The sequence below is a fragment of the Ctenopharyngodon idella genome, chromosome 8, assembly GCF_019924925.1.
Source record: "Ctenopharyngodon idella isolate HZGC_01 chromosome 8, HZGC01, whole genome shotgun sequence".
NCBI classification, from domain to species: Eukaryota; Metazoa; Chordata; class Actinopteri; order Cypriniformes; family Xenocyprididae; genus Ctenopharyngodon; species Ctenopharyngodon idella.
This window is the reverse complement of record NC_067227.1, coordinates 26,980,037-27,005,695: the sequence shown is the minus strand read 5'-3', so window position 1 is coordinate 27,005,695 and position 25,659 is coordinate 26,980,037. Positions and strand designations below refer to the sequence as shown.

Sequence of the window (25,659 nt, the reverse complement as noted above, 5' to 3'; positions counted from 1 at the left end):
CCTATCTCTACCCTTAAACTAGAGCTGCACGATTCTGGATAAATTGAGAATCAAGATTTTTGTTTGTTTCAAATAGAGATCACTATTTTTCCCATGATTCTGAACAGACAACTAAACAAAATAGCCAGTAATTTACTAGAGGTTCTGACAAAACAATAATTGCTGTAGTCAACTTAATGTTTCATCAATTTGAATTAATTATTTTATTATTTAAAATCAGTTTAAATGTATTATTCAATAATTCACTCATAAATACTTTGTTTCATTTCTGTGTGAATCAGCTTTTTTGATAATATCTCTTGAATGAATGATTGACAAATACATCTTTAACAATCACTTGTCGCCACCTACTGGTGTAACGATGTAATGATGCAATAGTGATTTGAAGCACCGAGTTACTTTCAAAACTGGTGATTTGCTCTATTTTGATCGCTACTGTAGACATCAGTTTTTATATCTGAACTGTAAACTTTTATTCCAGTACTTCTGTGATAACCTGAATACTTGTAACATAAATAACCATACTGTGATGTTGAAAAGACATGAAGCTGTTTCGTATCTATACATGATAACTGCTTTCTCTGGGTCAGCAGCCATGCGAACACAGATTTGAATGTTTAATACACACAGGAGAATCGCTGCCATTTAGGAATAAGATCGCGTGAGTGCTTGAATCCAGATTGTGACCTTTTAACAATTAATAGTGCAGCTCTACTCTAAACCTAACCCTATCCATAAATTATCCCCTAAAATCAGAGGGAAATGATTGGTGAATAAGAATGGTGTAGAAGCCCCTAACCCTTGTTGTAAGCCTAAACTTAGTATCAAGGATGTTGATCCAGAAACATGTTCTACTAAATCATGTTCACCCTTATGATCTGCACCTGTCGTTGATTAAGGACAGCAGATAAACCCAGCACTCACATTCATTTGTTATCCGGTCTTGTGTATGTTAACCTCAATGTTGATTGTTAGATCTGTGATTTTCAGATGGCTGTTACGTTGTTCTTGTTTTTGCCTTTGTTTTATTCCTTAAACACTCCTCTGCCTCTTCCTGGTTATCCTGTTACACTGTTTGTGTAAGAGGATAACCAGGAAGAAAGAATGTGATATACTACATCTGAGGTGACATGAAGGTGAGTAAATGATCAGAGTAATCCTTTTAAAGAGAACATGAAATCAATATTGACCATTTCTTTCCTGAATAAATGGTATTGTCCACATTTCATCACAATGACATTATATTACAGTGTATATTATAATTATATAACTTGTGTAAGTATAATATTTTGATTAGTTGCTATTAATAATAATAATAATATTTTCTACCTCTTAAATGACATTTAAGGAAAAATAGCAAAAAATATAATATTCATTCAACATGTTAATCAAATTCCAATAAATTGAACAAAGTCCTGTCCTTCACATTTATGTGACTATTGCCTGGTTACACGGACAAGGCTAAGGGTACTTTTACACGACAACGATGTACTAAAAACCAAAAAGTTTCTTTGTACAGATGACAACATTTTTAAAACTATCCCCGTTCACACAGATCCGCGAAAATGACTAAAAACGCTGTATAACGCATGCCAGACAAGCAGTTGGCGACGTCAATTTGTAAAGAAAGACTACACGCATGCGCATACGCATTCTTTTACAGAGCACTCGCGCCAAACATACTTGCCTATCCACCTTATTTTTACAGTGTACTGCACTTTGATATTCTTCTCGTTATTTCATCGTAAGTCTCGCACATTTACTGAAAACACGTAGAAAAATAAGGTGGATAGACTAAACACGTAATACGCATGTGCATGACGTCACAGTTTTCACAGATTCGCATTCTCAGTTTACACGGAGATAAATAACAACGGTATCGCTTTCAAAAACTTGCACTTTGAAAAGTTTGTGATTTCAGGCCACCAAAACGCCGTTGTCGTGTAAATGAACAGCCAAAACACATAAAAAGTTTTTTCGTTTTTAGTTGAAAACGGTGTCGTGTAAACAGCCCCTCAAAATGCATGTTTGAGCTATCTTAACTGAAAGCAACTTGCACTGACATATCTTAAAATATGTCAGTGCGATTGTTTTGTCTCAAGATGCACACCAGTAATATTTTTTCAAAGGCTCATTTATAAAAGCTACTTAAATGTCCTAATTTAACTAAGGCCTACTCTTTGTTTAATCTAATCCCTGTCTGTGAAACCAGGGGTGTGTGATTTAAAGAGAAGAAGACGACAATATTTTACCCTAGCAGTGGCTGGACAGCAACTGCAGTAGGTCTGGAGAGTCCAGAGACGAGCTGCCTCTGTTTGGAGCCATTCAGAGAGGCCACGTGTAAAGCATGAGTACTGGTGCTGACCCAGTACAGAAGCTCATGGATCCAGTCTACCGCCAATCCCTGAATGCCAATGGAGGCCTTTAACAACACAGCTGGTCTATGATCACTGGAGTCTAAAGACATTCTGAAATAGACATAAACTGGCTTAAATTGTGTGTTTTGTGTTGGAATAGAATTCTAGGTAAAAGTTGCCATTTTAAAGCATATTAAAGGCACAATATGTAATTTTACGCCGTTTGAGGTCGCATATTCAAAACAAAGGCATAGCTTGATGACGTCTTGATTTCGCGGAATCATGGGAGGAGTTGTCTTTGTGTCTACAGCCGGTGGAAAAGAATCCAACGAGACTCGAGCAGAAATCATATTCATGGATGAGCTAATGTATTAAAGACTTATTTACATTACTGTAGTATGAAGCAGGGTGTGGCTGAAAGCCGTTGGAGTGGAACGAGGCCGCTGGAGCGATTGCTAATAAGAGACAAGCTTTTATTATGCCACAGACGAGCGCTTCTTCTGGACAAGCCTATGTGGGGTAACACAGCGCTGCTTTATCATATTAGATACATTGCGTGTTGAAAGTTGTTAGAGTGCTACTCTGCGTTCGCTCAGCGGCTGCTATGAGATACTTAATGCACACTGCAGTAAGCTAGATTGATATTAGTCATGGTAAAACATGGTACTCGCGGTAAATCAAGAAAACGAAATTTAAACAATAAGACTTACTGTGTTGAGCTATATAACATGATTAGTTTTCTGTCGATTAACATACCCAAATAGTTGCTCACCTGTGTAATAAAACATAATATATTAAAGTGTCTTTGGTGTTTCCATGATTTCTACAAAATAAAACCGGACATCGAGGGTAACGCGGATATGATGTCATTGATAGGCGACGCACGGACACTGTTTGTGTCCTGGTTAAAATTGCTTATTTCTCTGGATTTAAACATTCTTGGAAACTTTTGGGATAATGTAAGCACAAAAGTCAACAAAAATCTATAACATCCAAAAATATTACATATTGCGCCTTTAATTTGAGTATAATTTTCTGTTTAATCAAAATGGTTCTGCACCTGTAGATGACGTCATTCTCAAGACTGGTCAAGTATAGCGTGTTATTTGCATTAAGTGCTGTAACAGGTCCTGGCGAGACTCTTTTATACGTGATGTTTCTTTGCTCAGAGCCGCTGAGGTCCATCCACTGAACACCCTCTTGAGTGCTGACCACCACATGAGCAACAACACCTGTACAAGACCAACCCCTCATTCAAATCAGTGCTGTTAACTAAAACTATTAAAAATTATTAACTGAAATGAAGCTGTAATTAAAAATAAAATATACATATTTGATTACTAGAATTTTAAAATCTATATTAAAAACAGAAATGCTGCCTTGGCAATTAACTGAAACAAAATAAAATGACAAAAACTGAATAAAATTACAGTTAAATAATAAAAATTACAAAAGCACATACCAAAAATGAAAATGAAAACAGAAAATATAAACATATAAGCCAATTCATAATATTAATAAGTAATTTTGAGATTTTTAAATGTTTTTAAAAGAAGTCTCTTATGCTCACCAAGGCTGCAATTATTTGATCAAAATTACAGTAAAAGTAGCAATATTGTATTGTAGTAATAGAACTGAATTTGAATAGAAATTTTTTAGAACATTATTTAACTCTTTAAAGTCACTTTTGATTAATTTAATGCATCCTTGCTGAATAATAATAATAAAAAAAAATCTTACTGACCCCAAACTTTGGAATGGTAATAAATAAGGTAACACTTTATTTTATAGTGTCCTTGTTATACGTTAATGTAATCGCTATAGTAATAACAGTAAATTATGCATAACTACAAGCATCTGACCCTAAACCAAACCCTATAGTAAGTACATGTTGTTAATTAATATTAGTCAGTACTTAATTGTATAATTACACTATAACCAGGACGCTTTAAAATAAAGTGTAACCATAAATAATATAAAATTATCACTTACTTAAAATACACATACAAAATATTAGAGATCTGCAATCTTGACTGTCTTTACAGGACAATTACATTTAAATCTTCCTCTCACCTGTAGCTTTGCACCGTCCGGTCCCGGTGGTCAGTTCATACCCATCCTGACATTCACATGCAAGAGATCCATTGGAATGGACGCAAATTTGATCACACACATCTGAATCAAGACAGTGGTCCACATCTAAAAGTGAAAAGTTAATAATTGCGTGAAAAGTTAAACCTATTAATAGTCTTTTAAAAGATAAACCTTTTGTAAATTTTGAAATCAACCATGATTATTGGCATAACCAAAAAGAGAAGGATTAATAGCATAAGCTAATTTTATATGTTTAGTTAAAAGTGTAATCAGTAAATTTTCCTGCATTAAAACTTACACAGTAGTTCACCTCACAGGGCATGTTTAGAGCACATAAGCTGTTGTGTAATACTTGTTTTAAGTCTCTATCTACCATATTCTGGACACTATTGCTCATGGGAAAAAAAAGTGCACAATCACTTTCTACAATGGCGTTTCTACAGCAACACTGTATACACTGGATCACATTATGTCATTTCTCCAGTTAACCCTTGTGACTTATTTCTCACCCTCACAGTGTGTGTCCTGGACCAGCCTCATTCCACTGGGACAGTCACACATGAAGCCAAATGGCAGATCAATACATATGTGAGAACAGCCGCCGTTATCAAGCTCACATTCGTTGTGATCTACACAAAGACAGAAATAAAATGACAAACAGTGAATTATAAAACATTAATAAAAAATAAGCTTCTTTCATAAAGCACTTTTCGTACTAGTCTACATAACATAGGGTATCATAATAGTCGATTTTAACACTTTTATTCAGCAAGAAGCAAGTATTTTAGGTTTTTTTAGTTTTATTAATAATATTAATTATTAATTTTGAATTCGTTTTCACGTCGATTTTTGGTTAATCGTTAGGGATTTCTTCATGTGCTTTTGACATTTTAGGTTTTTTAAAAGAAATATTGCTATTTAGGTTATTTTTGTTTTAGTTTTACTTTAGTTTTTTGTATTTAATTCATTATTTCTTTATTTTATTATATATTTTATTATATCTATATATTTTATTTTAGTGCTTCAACTTAAACTTATTTCAGTTTATTGTCAAGGCAACGTTTCTAATTTTCATTTAGATTTTCAACTAATATTCATAATTTATTTTATTTCAGCTTTACTGCTATTATAATATATAAATTGATGAAAGGTGATAGCAAAAACATTTATAATGTTACCTAAGGTTTCTATTTCAAATAAATTGAACTTCCTCAAAGAATCCTGGAAAAAAAAATGCATCACACGTTCCACAAAAATATTGAGCAGCACAACTGTTTTCAACATTGATAATAATACAAAAATGTTTCTTGAGCACTCCGACGCTTTGGATTGCACTTGGTGATGTAAGGCTTGGACGCAGCTTCTCGGCCATGGAAACCCATTCCATGAAGCTCTCTATGCACTGTTCTTGAGCTAATCTGAAGGCCACACGAAGTTTGGAGGTCTGTAGCTATTGACAGAAAGTTGCCGACTTCTGCGCACTGTGCTCCTCAGCATGCGCTGACCCCGCTCTGTGATGTTACGTGGCTGAGTTGCTGTTGTTCCCAATTGCTTCCACTTTGTTATGATACCACTAACAGTTGACCGTGGAATATTTAGTAGTGAGGAAATTTCACAAATGGACTTATTGCACAGGTGGCAACCTATCACGGTACCACGCTTGAATTCACTGAGCTCCTGAGAGGAGCTTTCTTTCACAAATGTTTGTAGAAGCAACACCTGAATTCAATGATTTGGAGGGGTGTCCCAATACTTTTAGAAATATAGTGTGTGTGTGTGTGTGTGTATAACAAAATGCAACTTACCACAGTTCTCCTCATCACTATGATCTTCACAGTCAAAGGAGTGGTCACACCTCCATGAATTGGGCACACAGTGTCCATTAGCACATCTGAACTCTGACCTAGCGCACGTCTGTGCTTTAGACAGCAATGTGCATGTGTCTAACTGTTCATCTGCTCCATCTGAGCAGTCAGGCTTTCCATCACAAATGCTGCGGGCAGAAACACAGCGCGCTGCTGCCACACAGTGGAAGGAGCCATTAGTGCAATTCAAACAGGAGATCTCATCGCTGCCATCGCCACAGTGGTCCACACCATCACAGCGCTGATTCAGAGGCACACGTCTGCCGTTATTACACACAAACTGCTCTATGCTGTGCTTTGGAAAACCTGCAAAAGTAAAAACTGTTCTTTAGTTCTGAAAGAAAGTGTTGAAGGACAGTTTGAGTATCATTAATAGCATCTGACTGGGCTACATTTGGTAAAACTGTGCAAGTAGGTGAATTAGGGTAATCTGGGACATTTTTTGCACTTTTGGCAATTTGCTGTATTGTCAGTTACCAAACAACATTTAACATGGCAATAATATAAAAATAAAGAAAAAACAGTCAGTTCATAATTTTGATTTGGACAAAAATAATAAATAAAATAATAAATGATAAGCACAAGCTTAGATTTTTTTATGCTATTGTTATGCTTTCCTAATTAATTAAAAAAAAAAAAAAAAAAAAAAAACGTTAATGTGGGAACCTGAAAAATGTTTGAAAATGAAAAATCTAAAATGTCATTTCAAAATTGAATCCATATTTTATTGCATGTACAGGTGCTGGTCATATAATTAGAATATCATCAAAAAGTTTTTTTATTATAAATTATTTTAAAAAATGAAACTTTCATATATTCTAGATTCCCTACATGTAAAGTAAAACATTTCAAAAGTTTTTTTTTTAATTTTGATGATTAGAGCGTACAGCTCATGAAAGTCCAAAATCCAGTATTTCAAAATATTAGAATATTTCCTAAGATCAATCAAAAAATGGATTTGCAAAACAGAAAAGTTCAAGTTCTTTAAAGTATGTTCTTTTGTGCACTCAATACTTGATCGGCAGGACATATTACAGCAAATGACTTGCTCCTAGCACAAATTACAGCATCAGTGAAGTGTGGCATGGAAGTGATCAGCCTGTGGCACTGCTGAGGCACTATTGAGCCTTCAGATCATCTGTATATTGTTGGATCGACTGTTTCTCATCTTTCTCTTGAAAATATCCCATAGATTCAGGTCAGGCATATTGGCTGGCCAATAAAGCACAGTAATATCATGGTCAGCAAACCACTTGGAAGTGGTTTTTGCACTGTGGGCAGGTGCTAAAGTCCTGCTGGAAAAGGAAATTAGCATCTCCATAAAGCTTGTCAGCAGATGGAAGCATAAAGTGCTCCAAAATCTCCTGGAAGATGGCTGCATTGACTTTGCACTTGATAAAACACAATGGACCAACACCAGCAGACGTCACGGCCCCCCCAAATCATTATTGACTTCAGAAACTTCACACTAGACTTCAAGCAGCTTGGATTCTGTGCCTCTCCGGTCTTCCTTCAGACTCTGGGACCCTGATTTCAACATGAAATGCAAAATTTACTTTTATCTGAAAAGAGGACTTTCAACCACTGTTCACTGTCCAGTTCTTTTTCTCCTTAGCCCAGGTAAGATGCTTCTGACGTTGTCTCTGGTTCAGAAGTGGCTTGGTAGTCCTTTTCCTGAAGATGTCTGAGTGTGGTGACTCTTGATGCGCTGACTCCGGCTTCATTCTACTCATTGTGAAGCTCTCCCAAGTGTTTGAATCGGCTTTACTTGACAGTATTCTCAAGCTTGCGGTCATCCCTGTTGCTTGTGCACCTTTGCCTACCCAATTTCTTCCTTCCAGTCAACTTTGCATTTAATATGCTTTGATACATCACTCTGTAAACAGCCACCCCATTCAGTAATGACCTTCTGTGACTTACTCTCTTTGTGGAGGGTGTCATTGATTGTCTCCTTGACCATTGCCAAGTCAGCAGTCTTCCCCATTAGTGTGGTTTCAAAGAACAAAAGATACCCAGAATTTATACTGTAGGGATGGTCATTTAATGAAACTCAAATGTAAATATTCTAATATTTTGAGATACTGGATTTTGGACTTTTATTAGCTCTACACTCTAATCAACAAATTTAAAAAAAAAAAAAACCTTTTGAAATGTTTTACTTTACATGTAGGGAATCTAGAATATATGAAAGTTTCATTTTTTAAAATAATTTACAATAAAAAAAATGAACTTTTTTACGATATTCTAATTATATGACCAGCACCTGTATATAATGCAAAATCTAAAACATTGTTTTCTTTATGACTTGTGATTTATGTTCTTGTTAGAATAACCTTGCACAGATCTTATGCTTAAGCCCAGTTGCAACCAACTGCTTAAGTTATGAAAGCCATTAGTTCAAGTTATATACTAACTATTGCTAAGGTGTTTTTTTTTTTGTTTTTTTTTCTTAAAAGGTTTGTTGCAACTGTTGTGATGCTTGGATTATTTATTTTATGAGACTTTCCTACACCTTATGATAATAGGAAACACAACAGGCATTTAAATTCAGTTCAGTTTTCTCCCATAAAAACTTTTTAATTTATTAATATCTTGATAATAATCGTGATTAATAGCACCCTTATCGTGAAATTAAGCATACACCATTTACTATATCCAGCAAAGTAAACCATCAGATTGAAGGGTGATTCTCACAAGAGCCTTTTTCAAGGTAAACGTAGGTCTTTCCACTTGGACACTCCAAAAGTACACCAAATAACAAATTTATATAAGGAGTCCATATAATTCAGAAATTTATGCACAAAGCACACATGGAAAAAAAAGAAAAAAAACATTACAGAAAAAAACTTTTCAGATTTCACAGTGTATAGTTTATGTACAGTGCAACAGCAAAGAGCTTGTTTACATTTTAGACAAGTCAAATTGCAATACTGAACAGGACCACATGGAGATGCCAAAAAAAACCTAAACCAACCACCTTGACTTTGACCTGACTGCATATTCTGCACCTATACCAATCCAGTCAAACCATTATATTATGTAATAAAAAAAGTTATGGAATTACGTATTTTTATAGACAGGCAGCCCTTTATCCAAGTCCTTTAACGAGATAAAAATAACCCAATTTAACTAATTTTATATTTACGATAGAATTAATACGCAACATTATTAAGAGTTCACAAACACATCTAGCGCCACTGCAAGCACAGTGGTCTATTATCTCCCGCGTGCACGTGGAACCAACTTTGACACAATACCAAGGACATGCTGAACGATGCTTTATAACATGCAAAATTCAATACAGTAATAGTATTTTAGTATGTTAAAAGTGCACGTGCTTGATAGTAATATAGTAAGTGAGTATATCTTTATATTGCGCGAGGAAACTCGGAACATCAGTTTGACAGCCTCATGCGGCGTTCGATCCAATCAGATGGCGTGACAGCGAAGCGTGCACCGTGAGGTCCAATAGGAAAGTGTGAACAGTAGCGATGCATTCAGACACATTAGGCACATGCATTTATTATCATCTGTCCACACAGATGTACAAACCTCCCCTTACCTTCTGTTGGAAAACATGACACCCAAGTCAACAGCAGTAGTAATGCACCAAGGTGTTCCATGCCTTACTCAGCGTCCTCTAAGGTGCACGCTTGTCGCGAGGCAATGACGTCATTTCCGCACTACAGAATTATGTAGTCACCCCAAAAGTTAAAACCAGTGACTCTAATAAGTTTTACGATACTAATGTATGAATATCATTGCATTAGATAACAGAATATCAAACCAAATAGATATTTTAAAAACACATAGAAAAAGGTCACATTTCAAATAAAACATTTCACAATACGAAATTAGTTTGTTTTTAAATTATAAAACATTAGATACACCATTAAAAATTAAGACAAAAGATCTGTGAAACATGTTAATAATTGTGTGTGGACCTGATGAACTACAGCTTTGGTTACTCTGATAGGAATCCCTTCATAATTTATATGTATACATAGTGCACAATTTAGAGTATATTTATTTCTGTTTTAAAAACACATAGAAATATATATATATATATATATATATATATATATATATATATAGTCTATTTAGTCTATTTTGTGTTTTTGCATTTATTGCAATGTTTATTGCTGTGATGTCTTGGTTTTCCCCAGAGATTTAAATACCATTCTGTTCTAGCTTGTGAAGAACTGAGTTCATACATCCATTAAATCAACTTAAATCAGGTGGTTAAAGGGATAGTTCACCAAAAAATGAAAATTCTGTCAAAAAAATCATTTACTCACTCTCAAGTAGTTGTAAACTACTGTATGAGTTTCTTTGTTCTGCTGAACACAAAGGAAGATTGACCACATTGACTACCATAGTAGGAAAAATACATTTATGGTGTAAGGGTGGTTTGCCTACAGGGGTTCAAGCTGCAGGGTTGCCGAACAACTAAAGAAGCATTATCAGCAATATGGTAGAAAATTGTACATTTCTTGTCTATTGCACCCACTGCTACTAATGACGGAAATAAGCACAGTTACAGCAAAATATGTGGGTGAGCATTGCAATAGTGTGATGATATTGTTTTGCAGTAGGTAATACTTTAAAGTTACTACCAAATCCAAACTAGTTAGCATATCATTTGTAATTGAAAGGGTTAATGACAATATCCGGTTATGGTTACACTTAAAGGCACAATATGTAAGATTTTTGCAGTAAAATATCCAAAAACCACTAGGCCATTGTTATATATTTTGTTTAGTTGAGTACTTACAATATCCCAAATGTTTCCAACTATTTGTAAATCATGAGAAAATCGTGATTTTAACCAAGGATACAGGACCTGTGAGGAGTCGCCTGTCAGTGGCGTCATATCTGTGTTACCCTCGGTTTCCGTAGAAACCATGGAAACGGAAAGACGCTTTAATATATTACTTGTTTTATTAGACAAGGGAACAACTGTTTGGTTTCATTTGTAGACAGAAAACAAATTATTGTTATATAGCTCAACACGTTTAGTCTTATTGTTTAAATCTAGTTTTCTTGATTTTCTGAGAGTACCACGCTTTTGTCATTCAGAAGAAGAATCTATATCTATTTTTATCTATAATTTTCACACCATTAATACTTAACTGATCTGTGTATAAGGGAATAGGCTCAGAAGATATATTGCCTGATAAAAGTTCCTGCCAAAGGAAGTAGTCCCTTTTAGCAATTTGTTAGCAACCGCTGTTTTTAAGACACAATAAAGGTTTAAAAAATCACAAGTGGGTTATAACTGGTGTGTTTTATGTCATAGATCAAAACGTGAAAATATTTAGAGGCTTTGTTAACCACAGACCTTATTTCAGGTGATTTAGCAAAAACCCATTCAAAAAACCCATAGACTTGAGGGCGATGGAACCGGAAGTCCTAAAATGCTAACTCGCTTCCGGGTATTGCATACAAAAACACGTCATCTCTAAGGTACTCTATTATATATTACATTCATAATAGCATCAAAGGAAACAACAGAAAAAAAAAGAAAAAGAAAGAGAGAGAGAGAGAAAAAAAACTATACTGGGGAAAAAAACTTACAGAATGTTCCAAAAAGAAAAGGATTCAAAAATTCTATACATCCGTTTTGCTTTTTTATTTCTTGCATCTTTTAGGGCCTCAATATAATGCTTAAGTTCAATTTTAAATAATATAATGTTAGGTTTATTATTATTCCATTTCTGTTTATTTTCCATACATAATTATTAAGTTAATCACCAATTTTATGCTCCAAAATCTTTAATTTTGTGAATTTGAATATTAGATATTCAATATCAATCCAAAACGACTGGATAAATACACATTCAAAAAATAAGTGTTTTATGGATTCTTCTTCTGAATGACAAAAGACGCATGCAGTCTCCATGTCTCTAAAAAATCTTGAGACTACTTGTCTCACTGGATAAATCAAATGAATAACCTTATATGTAATTTCTTTAACTTTATTGGTGAGGCAGTATTTACTGGGTAAACTCCAGACCTCTTTCCATTCAATCTGATTATACATCGAGTTCCAAAAAGGTTTGCATTTGGGCAATAATGTACTTCTACATATAAAAGTTATTACATTTTTTATCTATAATTTTCACACCATCAATACTTAACTGATCTGTGTATAAGGGAATAGGCTCAGAAGATATATTGCCTGATAAAAGTTGAATAAGACCACTAGGAATGGCACCAAATACCAATGCAAACTCCTTAGCAGTTACAGGGATCTTATAATGATTCAGGAAATCACAGTAATTAAAGAGCTGTCCGTTATTCTTAAATAGCTACCTCACCAAAATTATACCATTACTGTACCAATTTCTGTAAAATAAAGATTTATTTTTAAACTTAATATATTTGTTGTTCCAAATCACATGTGGAGAAAAGTTATGCTTAAAAATGAGCATCCATAATAAAAAAAACTGTTTATGAAAAGAAGAAAGCTTTATCAGAACCTTGTTTACATCAAAATTACACTTTTTATTACTTCTTTGACCATGTGACTGAAACCCAAATGTAAGACATTCAAACCGACCAATCAGAAGATTAAAACTTCCCCCACTGTACTAAAGGTGTGACAATTTGTAGACCCCCGATGTACACACATCTTGGCCTACAGGCCTTGTTCACTATCAACACCTTTGTGCCTTCCAAATGGCCCTTACAGCAAAGCAAACATCTTTGTTCATTTTGAAATATCTTTTGATATTTTCTATCTTACAATGGTAGTCAATGTTCTGTTTGGTTACTGACATTCTTCCAAATATCTTCCTTTGTGTTCGGCAGAGCAAAGAAATTCATACAGGTTTGGAACTACTTGAGGGTGATAACAGAATTTCCATTTTTGGGTGAACTATCCCTTTAAAAGAAATTTTAAAAGCCTAATATATATATCCTACATTACTGATATTATATCACACGCTAGAATTTTTATTTTATTTTATTATCTATTAATTTATTGGATAGCCAGCACTGAAGCATTCTTCTTTATTTTATAAAGTGGTGAGGACAAAATCATTTCCCTAGGCTAAAGGACGCCTGTGATCTATGGGCTACTGATGCTTTGCAAAGGGAAAATTCTATCAGACTTATCTCTTGTGCAAAATGGAATTACGTATGTGCGTCGCTGACCTATATATTACATGACTACTGACATTCCTACAGCCTTAACACCGTTGAGTAACATAGACCCAGACATTCAACCTATATGCTAGACCCCTAATCAACACAGTTTACAGTTGACACAGGAAATTATTCATCTCCTTTCTCGTAACAATTACACATCAGTGAAACAACAAAAGTGTTGTATCACAACCCCTGATAATATCACATGGGAATATCCTGTAAGTTTTCTTTTCTTCACTAAGACGCGCAGCATAAAAGTAAAGAACACATGACAAGCTGATAACTGATGACACACTGACATCTTTGGATTTAAATCCATGCATTCTTTCATATAAACCCTTTCTCGCCATAGTCCCAAGCGCACGTTACAAAACTCAGAGATTTTTGTTTTGTAATGAGCCTCAGCGGCCAATAGGCGAGCTCGTTAATGGTCACGTGATGATATTTTTTACGTAACACTCGGACAAAACGACTGTATGTGGAGGAGCGCGAGTCACTACGTTCTCTTGTACTGTGAACTATAAGAATGCTTTGACATTTATTTATTGTTTTTGTCAAATTAGTGGCGTATCTGTGAATGTCACTCGCAAGCATGTCGTTGCGAAGACTAGACCAAGAATATGCTTTGGAGGAAAGGGGACGGTTTTTTATATCATCGGAAACAGAAGGCGACTGGGACGAGGATAGCCATGTCGATCACCGTCAGCTTGTTTTATTCAAAGCCGATGCTTTAGCGTCGGAAAATCGTCTTAAAGAGGCTGTCGATATGTTTGCCATGGCTCTCCGATATGGCCCTGTCCGGCCAGACCAGCTGAGCAGTTTAGTCGGATGCGTTCTGCGTAACTTCAAGAAGAAATCAGAAGAGTCGACTGCAAAAAGTGAGCCGAACTGGACACAAGATTGTGAATTTGACTGCCCTGGTTGTCATAGTTTCATAGCCGATCCCGTGACGGTGACATGTGGACATACGTATTGTAGAAGATGTTTACAACATAGCGCTTTTTCTAAATGTAAACTGTGCAGTGAAGACATTAGGACGAGGCCTGGGGAACCCCGACTGAATGTGATCTTATGTGGACTTTTAGAGAAGTGGTTCCCAGAAGACGTCAAAAGAACTAAATATATAGAGGAAGCTGAAACCCTATTGAAGAGTAAACAGTACGAGAACGCTATTGCACTAACGAGTCAGTTATTAGAATCTGGTAAGTTCAAATCCTTCTTTATTTCTAAATATATTTACCAGTCTGAAAATAATGCCATGCGCAAGGTTATGTATAATTTATTATTTATTAAAAGCGAGCGGGGTAAACAGAGTTCACTGACCAACATTTGGACTGACAGCCGTAACTTATGTATTAGCCCCGCCCTCCACGATCACGTAACTGGCGAGTGCCTGTATTACAAAACGTGTTGGAATGGCGCATGCGCACTCGGCACGCGTTGTGTAAGGCAGGTCGTGACACAAAAGTGTTTTGTAATCTGAAGCAAAGTGAGTTTTATAACAACAACCAGAACAGTATGTAATAGACACAATGTTCAGGTGTTTATTCAATAGGGAGATGCCTATGGGTTGTCTGAAGTCTTGTCCTGTAGCCTAAATACAAAAATGCATTTGTTAAGCAACAGCTGGAATTGAAACGGCTGCAATGTCATAATAGGTCATTTATGGTAATTTATACCTAGTTTATTTTATTCCAACTATATATATATATATATATATATATATATATATAATATACACACAGTGTTTGCAAATTATGTTACCTTAAAGGATAAGGTTGAAAACAACAGAATAATATAGATGTAATTTAGTAATATAGATACCTGTATAAACTTGACTATTGCATTTTAAGTCTCAATGTCTGGCGTCCCCTGATATAAACAGTCTTACTCCCTTATTGAATAAATATATAATGCTGAGAAACATTTTTATTCTCTTTACCTAAATCAGATGGAAAGGACTGAATCTTAAGCATGACACACTTATGTATTTTTTTATTTGCATTGTTGAATCATGAAAATCTACTACCATATCATCTCTGTTAAGTGACAGACAGGAAATATCTGATGATGTTGATGTTGCATAACGGCTGCATAATGTCACAACATTCCAGACGTTCTACACAAAAATTGGGACATTTCTTCTTTTATAATCCTTTGCCACCTTGTGTTCGGGATACGTACCTTGATAAAAGTCCATATCTGTAACGTCACTGTACATGTCACAGAGACGGTGTAGTCTAGAGTGCGGCAGTCTCATCTCTTCTGTCATGTCCTCATTTCCCCTTGTGTAAAAAAGGCAGCGCTGCAGTGTCACATCCTCTCTGCCACGCTCCTTGTGGCATTTCAATGCACTCCTTGATCTATTGATCTTATTTGATCTATGGAATCAGGAGTATTGTCATAATTCCTGTTTGACAGACTAAAATAACTGGTGATTAAAGCTTGGCTTTTGAGATTTGTCATGGTCTCTGATTCTTTTCTCTTTCTCTCAGACTCTAGTAATGTGTGGGTGCAGGTGTGCCATGCCGAGGCTCACAGAGGACTGAAGCAGTACCGTCAGGCTTTGGAAAACTGGGAGTCCTGCCTGATTGCTGCCCCATACCCAGAGGTACGTCTGTGGATTTTCCTTACACGTACTGCCTGCCACTGCCACAGATGGCTAATTTATTTCAGAGTACATCAGCATGCATTTAAAAATGTTATATTAGCTGGATTGTTGCTTTAAAAACAGGTGCCAATTTTCTAACTTAACAAGTATCAATACAGCCATAATTTAAAGGATCAATGTTTTATATTCAAGGCTTAAAGCATTAGTTCACCCAAAAATGAAAATTCTGTCATCAATTACTCACCCTCATGTCGTTCCAAGAACCAATGAGGTTAATTCTCGCATTCGGTTGAGCTTCTGTTTATGGTCGCTGATCAAGTTTCAATCTGTTCATCAAATAAAGTGATCGAGTCTCTTCTACCGCTCAATTCATATAGATTAGTTTTATGATCTCTTTATGAACTTTTTGAAGCATTAAAATGGTAGATGTGTAGCTGTCAATGGAGGGACAGAAAACTCTCAGATTTTATTAAAAATATCTTAATTTGTGTTCCGAAGATGAACAAAAGTCTTACAGGTTTGGAACGACACGGGGTTGAGTAATTAATGACAGAAATTTCATTTTGGGGTGAACTATCTCTTTAAGTTTATGTTAAAAGCTTTATTTTATTATTATTATATTTATTTTATTATATATAGAATAAAAGGGTCAGTTGCAGTAATAGCTTGAAGCTATACCGCTATACTGTAACTCTAGAACACCTATGAATTCATATATACACTTACACACATTCTCATGTTTCAACACAGCCTCATCTAGCTACATTACCCAGATAGAGAATGTTACCATGGTGACATATTTAATCTGCAGATTGACAATGCTAATGAACAATGCTAATTACGTCAGATAAGGGCCATCCTTATTATTTAGCCCTTCTGTTGCTGCCCTTTTGTCTTCTTGACCATAAGGGAGTATGAAAATATTTTTCTTTTTCAGTTCTGATCATTGCTATTCATTTGAAATGTTAATTTCAGCACCGCCACATCTGACCTATATTTGTTCAGTTAGCTCAGTTTCTACTACAATTACTGTGGTGTTGTGTTAAAACCCCTGTGAGGGGATGTAGTTGTGTTAAATACATGATTAAGGTATACAGGATGTTTGCCAAGCTGACAAGTGAGATAAGGAGAGACAGGCAGGTAGGGATAAGGCAGAGAGATGTGGGTCACTCGAGTGTGTATTTATATTGTTACGAGTCACAGAGTGTCTAGCACTGTTATTAGCATTAACATGACTAGACTCAGTCCCATTCTAGCCAGATTAACCCCAAAACAGCATCTGTACTACTGGAAGCTAAACTCACTCTGATCTGTCTCTCTCTTGCAGGGGTATTTCCGGAAAGCAAAAATTCTCCAAGAGATGGGTCATGTGGATGAATCCCTGCAAGTCTTCCTTCAGTGTTTGGCATTGGATGAAAACTTCCATCAGGCAAAACAAGAGGTGGAAATGGTGAGATGAATTTCTGTTTTTGTGCATAGTTGAAGTGGTAATAAAATTTGGGCTTCAGTACGTTACCAACCTGTATTTCAGTATCGATACTAACGTGATATTTTAGGGAAGAAAAATATACATTTTCAAGTGACTAACTAAATAAAAAAGTATAATAATGCAAACCCTAATTATATACTAATTATATAATTATACAAATAATTATATTATGTGGTATTTTATTGTATTGTATTGTGTATATATAATATATCATTATATTTCATTATGTTTATATTATATTATTATATTTTTTGCTGGTCTGATGTACGTTACAGAATGGCTAGCATTGCTTACATCATCATTAAACTGTCTGTATAAAATGTTTTGGTACTTTGCTGTGGTTAAGGCCATCTAATATGAGTGCATGTTGGTTTATCATCTCTGCGGTGACTGCATTTTAAATAATCAGCTTTTGTTGGCACAGTAGATATGGATATAGCATTGATTCACTGGAACTGTTTTATGTTCAAGATACAGTTCTAGTTATTTGTGTCCTGAAAGGTCAACTTATTGTAATGTGCTGTGGCCAAACTGATGTTTTATATCAGTGCTGGACCATAATTAAATTATGTAAGACAATTATTACTGGTAAAGCTTTGTGACTTTCTGCCTAAGCACAAAGAAAGACGAGGGAAGTGCACTGTGAGCGTTGCATAATCTGTGTATCTTTCAGAGTGTGTGTGTTTACAGAAGGGCTTAAAACAGACTCTCTTATGCAATTAAGTGCTTTTTCTTTGGCCTATATTGGACTAAGACCAAAATTTAAAGGAAAAGTCATGATCTCTAATGACATTTACAAAGATTGGTGTCTTAAATAACAGCTCTGAGGCATAAACACTTGCTAGCAGTATCTTATTCCTATGATAAATTTTTTTCTGAATTTGTTTGCAAGATTATTTTAAACTCATATTAAACAGAGCGCTGCAAGATTAGTTGTGTACAGCATACAATACCATTCAAACGATATGGGTTGGTAGGATTTCTAAAATGTTTTTGAAACAAAGAAGTCTCTTATGTTATTCAAGGCTGTATTTGTTTAATCAAAAATACAGTAAAAACAGTAATATTGTGAAATATTATTACAATTTAAAATAACGGTTTTCTATTTTAATATATTAAAACATTTAATTTATTTCTGTGATGTCAAAGTTGAATTTTCTGTAATTTTCTGAATTTTCTCAGCCAATTGTTAAATTTAATGCATCCTTGCTGAATAAAAATATTAATTTCATGAAATAACTTATATATATATATATATATATAAAAATAAATTCTTAACTACATTGTTTTCTAAATTTCTGCTAAAATGCACTTTTGTTCTAAATTGATCTGTTCTATCTCTTTTAATCTTCAGATCTTGCATGACCTGTTGGCTCCAGCCTGTGATAATGTCAAGGTTGGATTGAGAGAGACAACCCACAGCACTTCCTTTCACCTGCGCAGTAAAACCCTGGTGTCTGATGGCCAGAATCCAGACCAGCAGACCCAGTTGCAAGCCCAGCACCAGTCGGTGCTCAACACTCAGGCAGCATCTGCCCACCTTCCCTCTAAATCCTCAGAGGTATGCTTGTCACCTTAGCACCTTATATTTTAAGTGAACCTTAGAAATAAATCTCTAGTTGACAGCGACATTAGCAGCTCTTAATACTTTAACACCTCATTTTCCATGTCTGCAGAAACCAGGTCGATCCGAAAGTCTGGAGCGCTCCGGCCTGAGCAGAGCTCACTCCCTTCGTGCTCACGGGATAGGGGGAACTGTAGAGGAGGGGCTTAAAAGAGTTAGCTCCGCCCCCCAGTTGGGTGACCCAGAAAAAGGCGCGCTGCTAAAGAGGAAGCTGTCTGTGTCTGAAGCAGGGCCTGGCGTGGCTTACAGCCATGGCAGTAAATATAAAAAGCAAGTAGGTAAGTTGTCTCGCCTGGGAAGTACGTGATGCCAACACAAGGACATACCACATGTTGAAAAGCCATGCAAATACTATAGTGACTGTACATCTGAACATTTCTATGACAATCAAGAACTAAATTGTAGCAGGTGGTTTTTCAATGACCCCAGTAAATACAAAACCAGTCTTCCTTAGACTGATTAATCGATCTTTGAAAGATGTCGGTTTTCGAGTTTGCCTTATTTGCACTGGCACTGTGATCAGTATGCATTACTATCATCACTTGAAAATGACTGCAGTTTGAGCGTGTCCTAAATAAAGTGGTGTCCTCATCTGTCCGCTCTTCAACCTTTCTCCTTCAGTGACTGCCAGTGCAGCTACTCCTGTGGTTACTGAGGAAACCAAGTCCTATCAAACGCTGCCAAAAGACCTGCTGGACCCAAATGATTTTGAGTGCTCTCTCTGTATGAGGTGAGGGAAGAGTGTGTTTTTAGAGTCAAATCGACTAAAAGTCCTATAACAAGAAATGGAGAAACAGACAAATAACCAGCACACTGTTTCTCCCATATATACTATGTAATAAAACACACACACACACACACATATATATATATAATATAATTTTCTTAAAAAAAACATGACATTTCTTGCTGAATCCTAATTTACTTTAAATGTGTTTGATTTTATTTTTTTATTTTTTTTTTTTTTATTTATTTATTTTATTTTTTTTACATGTTAATATTTAATTTTTGAATCAAAAGTAATGTGTTCAATAGCAAATTAGGTTCTGCTGTGGTATCACAAATTGGTAGTGAAAATCACAAAATGTCACCCTTGTTGGTATTGACTACTGCTAATTTGGTATTGTGATGACTGTGGTGCTTTCCACCGGTGGTGATCAGACCTGAAAAGAGTGTAAACAGTGCCTTAGAATAGCTTATCTTAAATTACTTAAAGAGTGCACCTTAAGAAGGCAAACAAATGGAGCCTGTAATTTCCCTGAGAAAACAAAAAAGCCTCAGTCAGATGGCAGGTTCATTTTGTGTCAGTGAAAGTGTGCTTGCTTTCACCCTGTGTGATTTTGAATGTGTCAGTCACTGTTTAATATAGCTCAACATCATCTATTTCTTTTCTAGATTATTTTATCAACCCGTCACGACACCCTGTGGTCACACATTCTGCAAAAACTGTCTGGAGCGCTGCCTAGACCACAATCCCCAGTGCCCTCTCTGCAAAGAAAGCCTGAAAGAGGTTTGTCTCAAAATCATAGACTGTGCATTTGGATGGCAAGATTAATTAAAGTAATTATAATTCAGGGCTGAACCATAAGGATTAAAAAAAAAAAAAAAAAACAAGGTAAATGTTATTATTCATAGAAATTGTATTAATAATTAAAACACTATATATTTTTTAAATTATTAAAATGTATTTAAATTTTAGCAGCATAGGTTTACATTTGCATTTATAGATTTTTGCTAAAAAATATTAAATATTGTCCAGATATTACTGATTTATTTATAATGTTCATTCTCAGTAATGCTTCCAAGACTATAACAAGTCTCACACTCACTTCAGGCCATTCGGTCATCCTTATTGTTGTTCACTGACATTTTTGTTTTATGTAAACATCTTTTTTTCTTTCTTTTTTCTTTTTACATTTTATACACTGTTTTATATATTCAATTACATTTTAAACGATTTGTTAGTAATTGCTCCAATTCTTTCTGTATTTCTATCCTCATCTTCTCTCTCTTGCTGTTCTCTTCTTCCTCTTTTTCGTTCTTCATACAGTATCTTGCCTTTAGAAAGTACACAGTCACACAAGTGCTGGATAACATCATTAAGCAGTATCTATCCAAGGAACATTCAGAGAGACTGAAACTGCATGCGGAGGAAACAAAAGAGCTCTCAGAGTAAGTTTGCACAACTGCATCATTTGTTGCTCATCCAATCAATTCATTGTTTTGAGTGTTTTGTTTCGAAGAGTTACATAATGTGAAGATGCTTTTGCACTGATGCCAGAATTAACATTCATTTATCATGCATAATCTTTTTGTTTGAATCTATGAAGTTGTAAATAAAAATAGAAAATAATGAAATGAGATGAAGTACCTTTCAACTGTAAAGATTTTAATTCACCAAATTATATCATATTGTGATTTGTATTGTTACCATGATGATATAAAAAACTGTTCATTTTCAATCAATAAATGTTTCTCAAGTCTTACACACAGTCTCTGTATATAATATTCAAATCATACTCATTCTCTCTGTTATTTGTCTTCCCTAGTTTAACAAAGAATGTGCCCATCTTTGTTTGTACCATGGCCTACCCGACTGTGCCTTGCCCCCTTCATGTGTTTGAGCCACGATACCGTCTCATGATCCGACGCTGCATGGAAACCGGGACACGTCAGTTTGGCATGTGCATCAGCGACCCACAGAAAGGGTAAGTGTGTGCTTATATGTGTTCTCATGGGACTGTGAGCATTAAGTCTGTTGGATTACGTTGCTGACTTTTATTTTATGATATGTTAAGGTTTGTGGACTTCGGCTGCATGCTTCAAATCCGCAGCGTACATTTCCTCCCAGACGGGCGCTCTGTTGTGGATACAATCGGAGGAAAGAGGTTTCGCGTCCTTTCACGCGGAATGAGAGATGGATACTGTATTGCCAACATCAAGTATCTGGAAGATATGAAAGTATGCACTTCTGATGAATTCTTAGATTACTGTTATGTACAGGAATGCAGGAAAAGACATGTTTTATTTGTAAACTGTATGTCCTTATCCAGTTGACTTTAACTAAAAGTTAATTTAAGCTTGAATTAGAGATATAGAGTCAAAGAAAGATTGAGAATTAATCAATTTTGTGTGTTGTAGGTAAATGATGAGGAAGAATTGGAAAAGCTACAGGTGTTACATGATCAGGTGTACGACCAGGCCCGTAAATGGTTCCAGAACCTGGAGAACCGCTTTCGGAACCAGATCCTGCAGCATTTTGGGCCAATGCCTGAGAGAGAGGCTGATATCCAGGTATTTCCCGCTTGCTTAATCCCTACTACTGAAAGAAGCCCCGCCTCCTTCCTCTCTTTGCCTTACAGCAGGCTGGGCGGGAGGAAGTAGGTCAAAGTGCATTCAGGGTTGCCATTGCATAAGTGCAGTTACATCATAAATGTGTCAGAAAGAACGGAAGTGAATTTGGCAGCTTTCACAAACACACACACACTGACTGGTAAACATATTATCGTGTTGTTCAGAAGAGGAATGGCATGCTTTGAATAATAATGGCAGGAGGTTGCTGTTGTGTAAGCTTCGTGAACGGAGCCAGTCTTTATATGGTCAATTTGAAGGGCCTGTCCCTTGATTTCTAAATAAAAATTAGATCTTTACAATTTTTGATCTAAAAATCATACTAACATAATGGGTGCACCTCAGGAAACATAATAATAAAAAATTGCAGTTCATATCCCCTTTAAAACTAAAACAAGCTCTTAAAAATAGTTTTCATTAATTGAAATAAAATTGAAATTAAATGCAAAATAAATATTACATGAGAAACTTAAACTTAACACATAACAAAAATTAGAAATACTTAAAATTACTAAAATTACTACATAAATATATATATATATATATATATATATATATATATATATATATATATATATATATATATAAAACAAAAACTAATAAAAATGACTAAAGTACATAAAATAAAACTTAACTAAAATTAAAATAAAAGCTAATTCAAAATATTAATAACAATAGTATACAAACTATATATATATATATATATTATAATAGTATATATATAAATAGTATACTTTATGTAAAAATAGAGGAAATGAGCTTTACAACTAGATATCCAAGCTAATTCAAAATATTAATAAAGGGTTAGTTTACCCAAAATGAAAATTCTGTGGTTAATTACTCACCCTCATGTTGTTCCAAATCCGTAAGACCTTCGTTCATCTTCAGAACACAAATTAAGATATTTTGGATGAAATCCGAGAGCTCTCTGACCCCATAGATAGCAATTTAATTTTCATTTTCAATGCCGAATTAGGTAGTAAAGACATCGTTAAAATAGTCCATGTGACTACAGTGGTTCAACCTTAATTTTATGAAGTGACGAGAATACTTTTGTGCTCAAAAATGACAACTATATTCAACAGTTTCTTCTCTTCCCTGTCAGTCTCCTACACAGTTGAAGTAGTAAACACAGTGCAGTGCTTCCAGGTTCTAGGTCAAAATGCCAACTCATTATTGGCTGGCTCCCGCGTCAGCATCACATGCATGCATCGTGCTCACATGTACAGCGTCAGCCAATAATGAGCTGGCGTTCTGACGTAGAACACGGAAGCGCTGCACTGTGTTTACTACGTCAACTGCATTAACTACAATAATAGTATACAAAATTTGATGTAAAAATAGAGGAAATGAGCATGTACAACTAGATATTCAGTATCAACTGACACATTTCCAACATCAACAGAAAAGATAAATGTAAATGTCGGACATGACCCTCTTATTGTACATGTTTTAGCAGCCTGATCTTAAGACACTAAACACACTTTCTTTGTATTCTAGGCCACACCTAATGGTCCAGCGTGCTGTTGGTGGCTGCTAGCTGTTCTTCCTGTTGATCCACGTTACCAGCTGTCTGTCCTCTCCATGACAACACTAAAAGAACGACTAATCAAGATCCAACACATCCTCACCTACCTGCAGAACCTCCCCAGAGACTAGAGCTTCCACACAAACACACAGAGAACTCCCTGTCCCTCTGCTGGCCAACATGCAAACACTCTATGGTGCTGACTGACGAAGAACTAATGAGATTCCAAGGAGAATCCACTGAAAACCGAGCACAGATTTCCATCTGTGGGGTTAGATGTAATTCATGCAGAGTTATAAGAACAAAATGTTTTTTGTTGTTTCATACCGATCTGTTCATCACCATCAGTTTTCACGACATCCCTTCCTGTAGTATTTATTGTTCAGCAGCCTGTCCGATTTCATTTAGGAGAAACAATCTACTTAAAATTCTGTTTCCGTCAGATGCCCGTAGCCTCCATACAGAGCTTTGAGGGCAGAAATGTTGCTGGAGAGCATTCCAACATTTTCAACATGATCATGCTGTGTGTTGAAGTGGACAGGGAGCATCTGCAAAAAGGTGAATTTTCGGGCACCAAGATAGAAGGCCATTTTGAATCACTTAAAACTCTGGAGAAACAAAAGCAGAAATATTGCTTCTGAGCATCCAGCTGAGCTTTCTGTCTTGACCTGTTAAGCACGCACAAGAGGTTGTTGTCGCACAACAGCGGAGTTGCCTAAGACAGAGAAAACTCTGAAAATGCACTTGTATTCATTTGTGTTACTTTTGCAGTACTGAGCGTTAATGAAGCTTGCACGGTCCCGTCCTGTCTCAAACTTTCAGCTCATAGATGGGCACGATACTGTTTAGCATAGGTTTATTTCATGCTGAGGAAATAATAGGACTTCCAAATATCTCCGTAGTTTAGTTTCAGACGTATCATTAATTTTTACTGTGAGTTTGCTTTCAAAACAGCAAAAACAACACGTCACCATATTGCAAGAGTCTCTCTTGGGTACAAGCTGCACTCTGTCAAATTCTTTAAAGATCATTTTTGAGAATGAGATTGAGATATTGATGTATTTTATTTCAAATCGCAAAGGGAAACTTGCAATATTTTGACTGATGAAAAACTAAACTAATCGTTAGCTGCAACCAGCACCATACTGAAAGGAGACCCAGCAAGCATTCTGCATATTGACAGTCATGAATGCTAACTCACTAGCTCATACCTGTGTGGTGCTTGTTGTGTGCAGACTAAACTAACTTTTGCCTTATAATACCTTGTTGCATTCTGCTACTATGGTATAATGCATCGGCTTGGGTTTTTGCACTCTTGTTGCCAGAGAAATAATTCTGTGGTTTAATTTACTTCATTCGCCTCTTGGCCAAAATCCTTTCAGTGTATAGAATATGTCAAATAATGGCTGTTGTATGTAAATCATTTTGTTTTGAATTTTTTTTTTTTTTTTTTACAGCTATGCTCAAATATTTAAGTTGTCAATTTTCAAATAAAATGCACATTTTTTTCATTGTATATGTATTAGTTTATTTATTTACATCATCCGGCTTCCATCCATCCATTTATTTTACAAAACGCTTGTCTTAT

General features: G+C 35.5%; 2 protein-coding genes across 12 annotated transcripts in view; one reads left to right on the top strand and one right to left on the bottom strand.

Moving 5' to 3' along the window:
* LOC127517634 (N-acetyllactosaminide beta-1,3-N-acetylglucosaminyltransferase 3-like) overlaps positions 1–10,011 on the bottom strand; it is a 133,653-nt gene extending 123,642 nt beyond the window's left edge. For all 11 annotated transcript variants that reach the window (XR_007931335.1, XM_051903559.1, XM_051903550.1 and 8 more), the window contains exons 1-6: positions 9,879–10,011; positions 6,257–6,622; positions 4,961–5,080; positions 4,431–4,556; positions 3,418–3,589; positions 2,253–2,468 (exon numbers count right to left, since the gene is read on the bottom strand). Coding sequence is in view for 10 of the 11 variants with exons in the window: in XM_051903559.1 (XP_051759519.1) it covers positions 2,253–2,468; positions 3,418–3,589; positions 4,431–4,556; positions 4,961–5,080; positions 6,257–6,622; positions 9,879–9,939 (1,061 nt within the window). In the remaining variant the exon portion in view is untranslated. The remainder of the gene's footprint in view (positions 1–2,252; positions 2,469–3,417; positions 3,590–4,430; positions 4,557–4,960; positions 5,081–6,256; positions 6,623–9,878) is intronic.
* Positions 10,012–13,918: 3,907 nt separating this feature from the next.
* lonrf1l (LON peptidase N-terminal domain and ring finger 1, like) lies at positions 13,919–25,587 on the top strand. Its single transcript, XM_051903579.1, has 12 exons — positions 13,919–14,670; positions 15,964–16,079; positions 17,407–17,529; positions 18,923–19,129; positions 19,245–19,470; positions 19,814–19,922; positions 20,588–20,702; positions 21,243–21,364; positions 21,742–21,900; positions 21,991–22,153; positions 22,334–22,486; positions 24,044–25,587. The coding sequence occupies exons 1-12, from the start codon at positions 14,046–14,048 to the stop codon at positions 24,200–24,202; spliced, it is 2,277 nt and encodes a 758-aa protein (XP_051759539.1). The 5' UTR covers positions 13,919–14,045; the 3' UTR covers positions 24,203–25,587.
* The last annotated feature ends 72 nt before the right edge of the window (positions 25,588–25,659 follow it).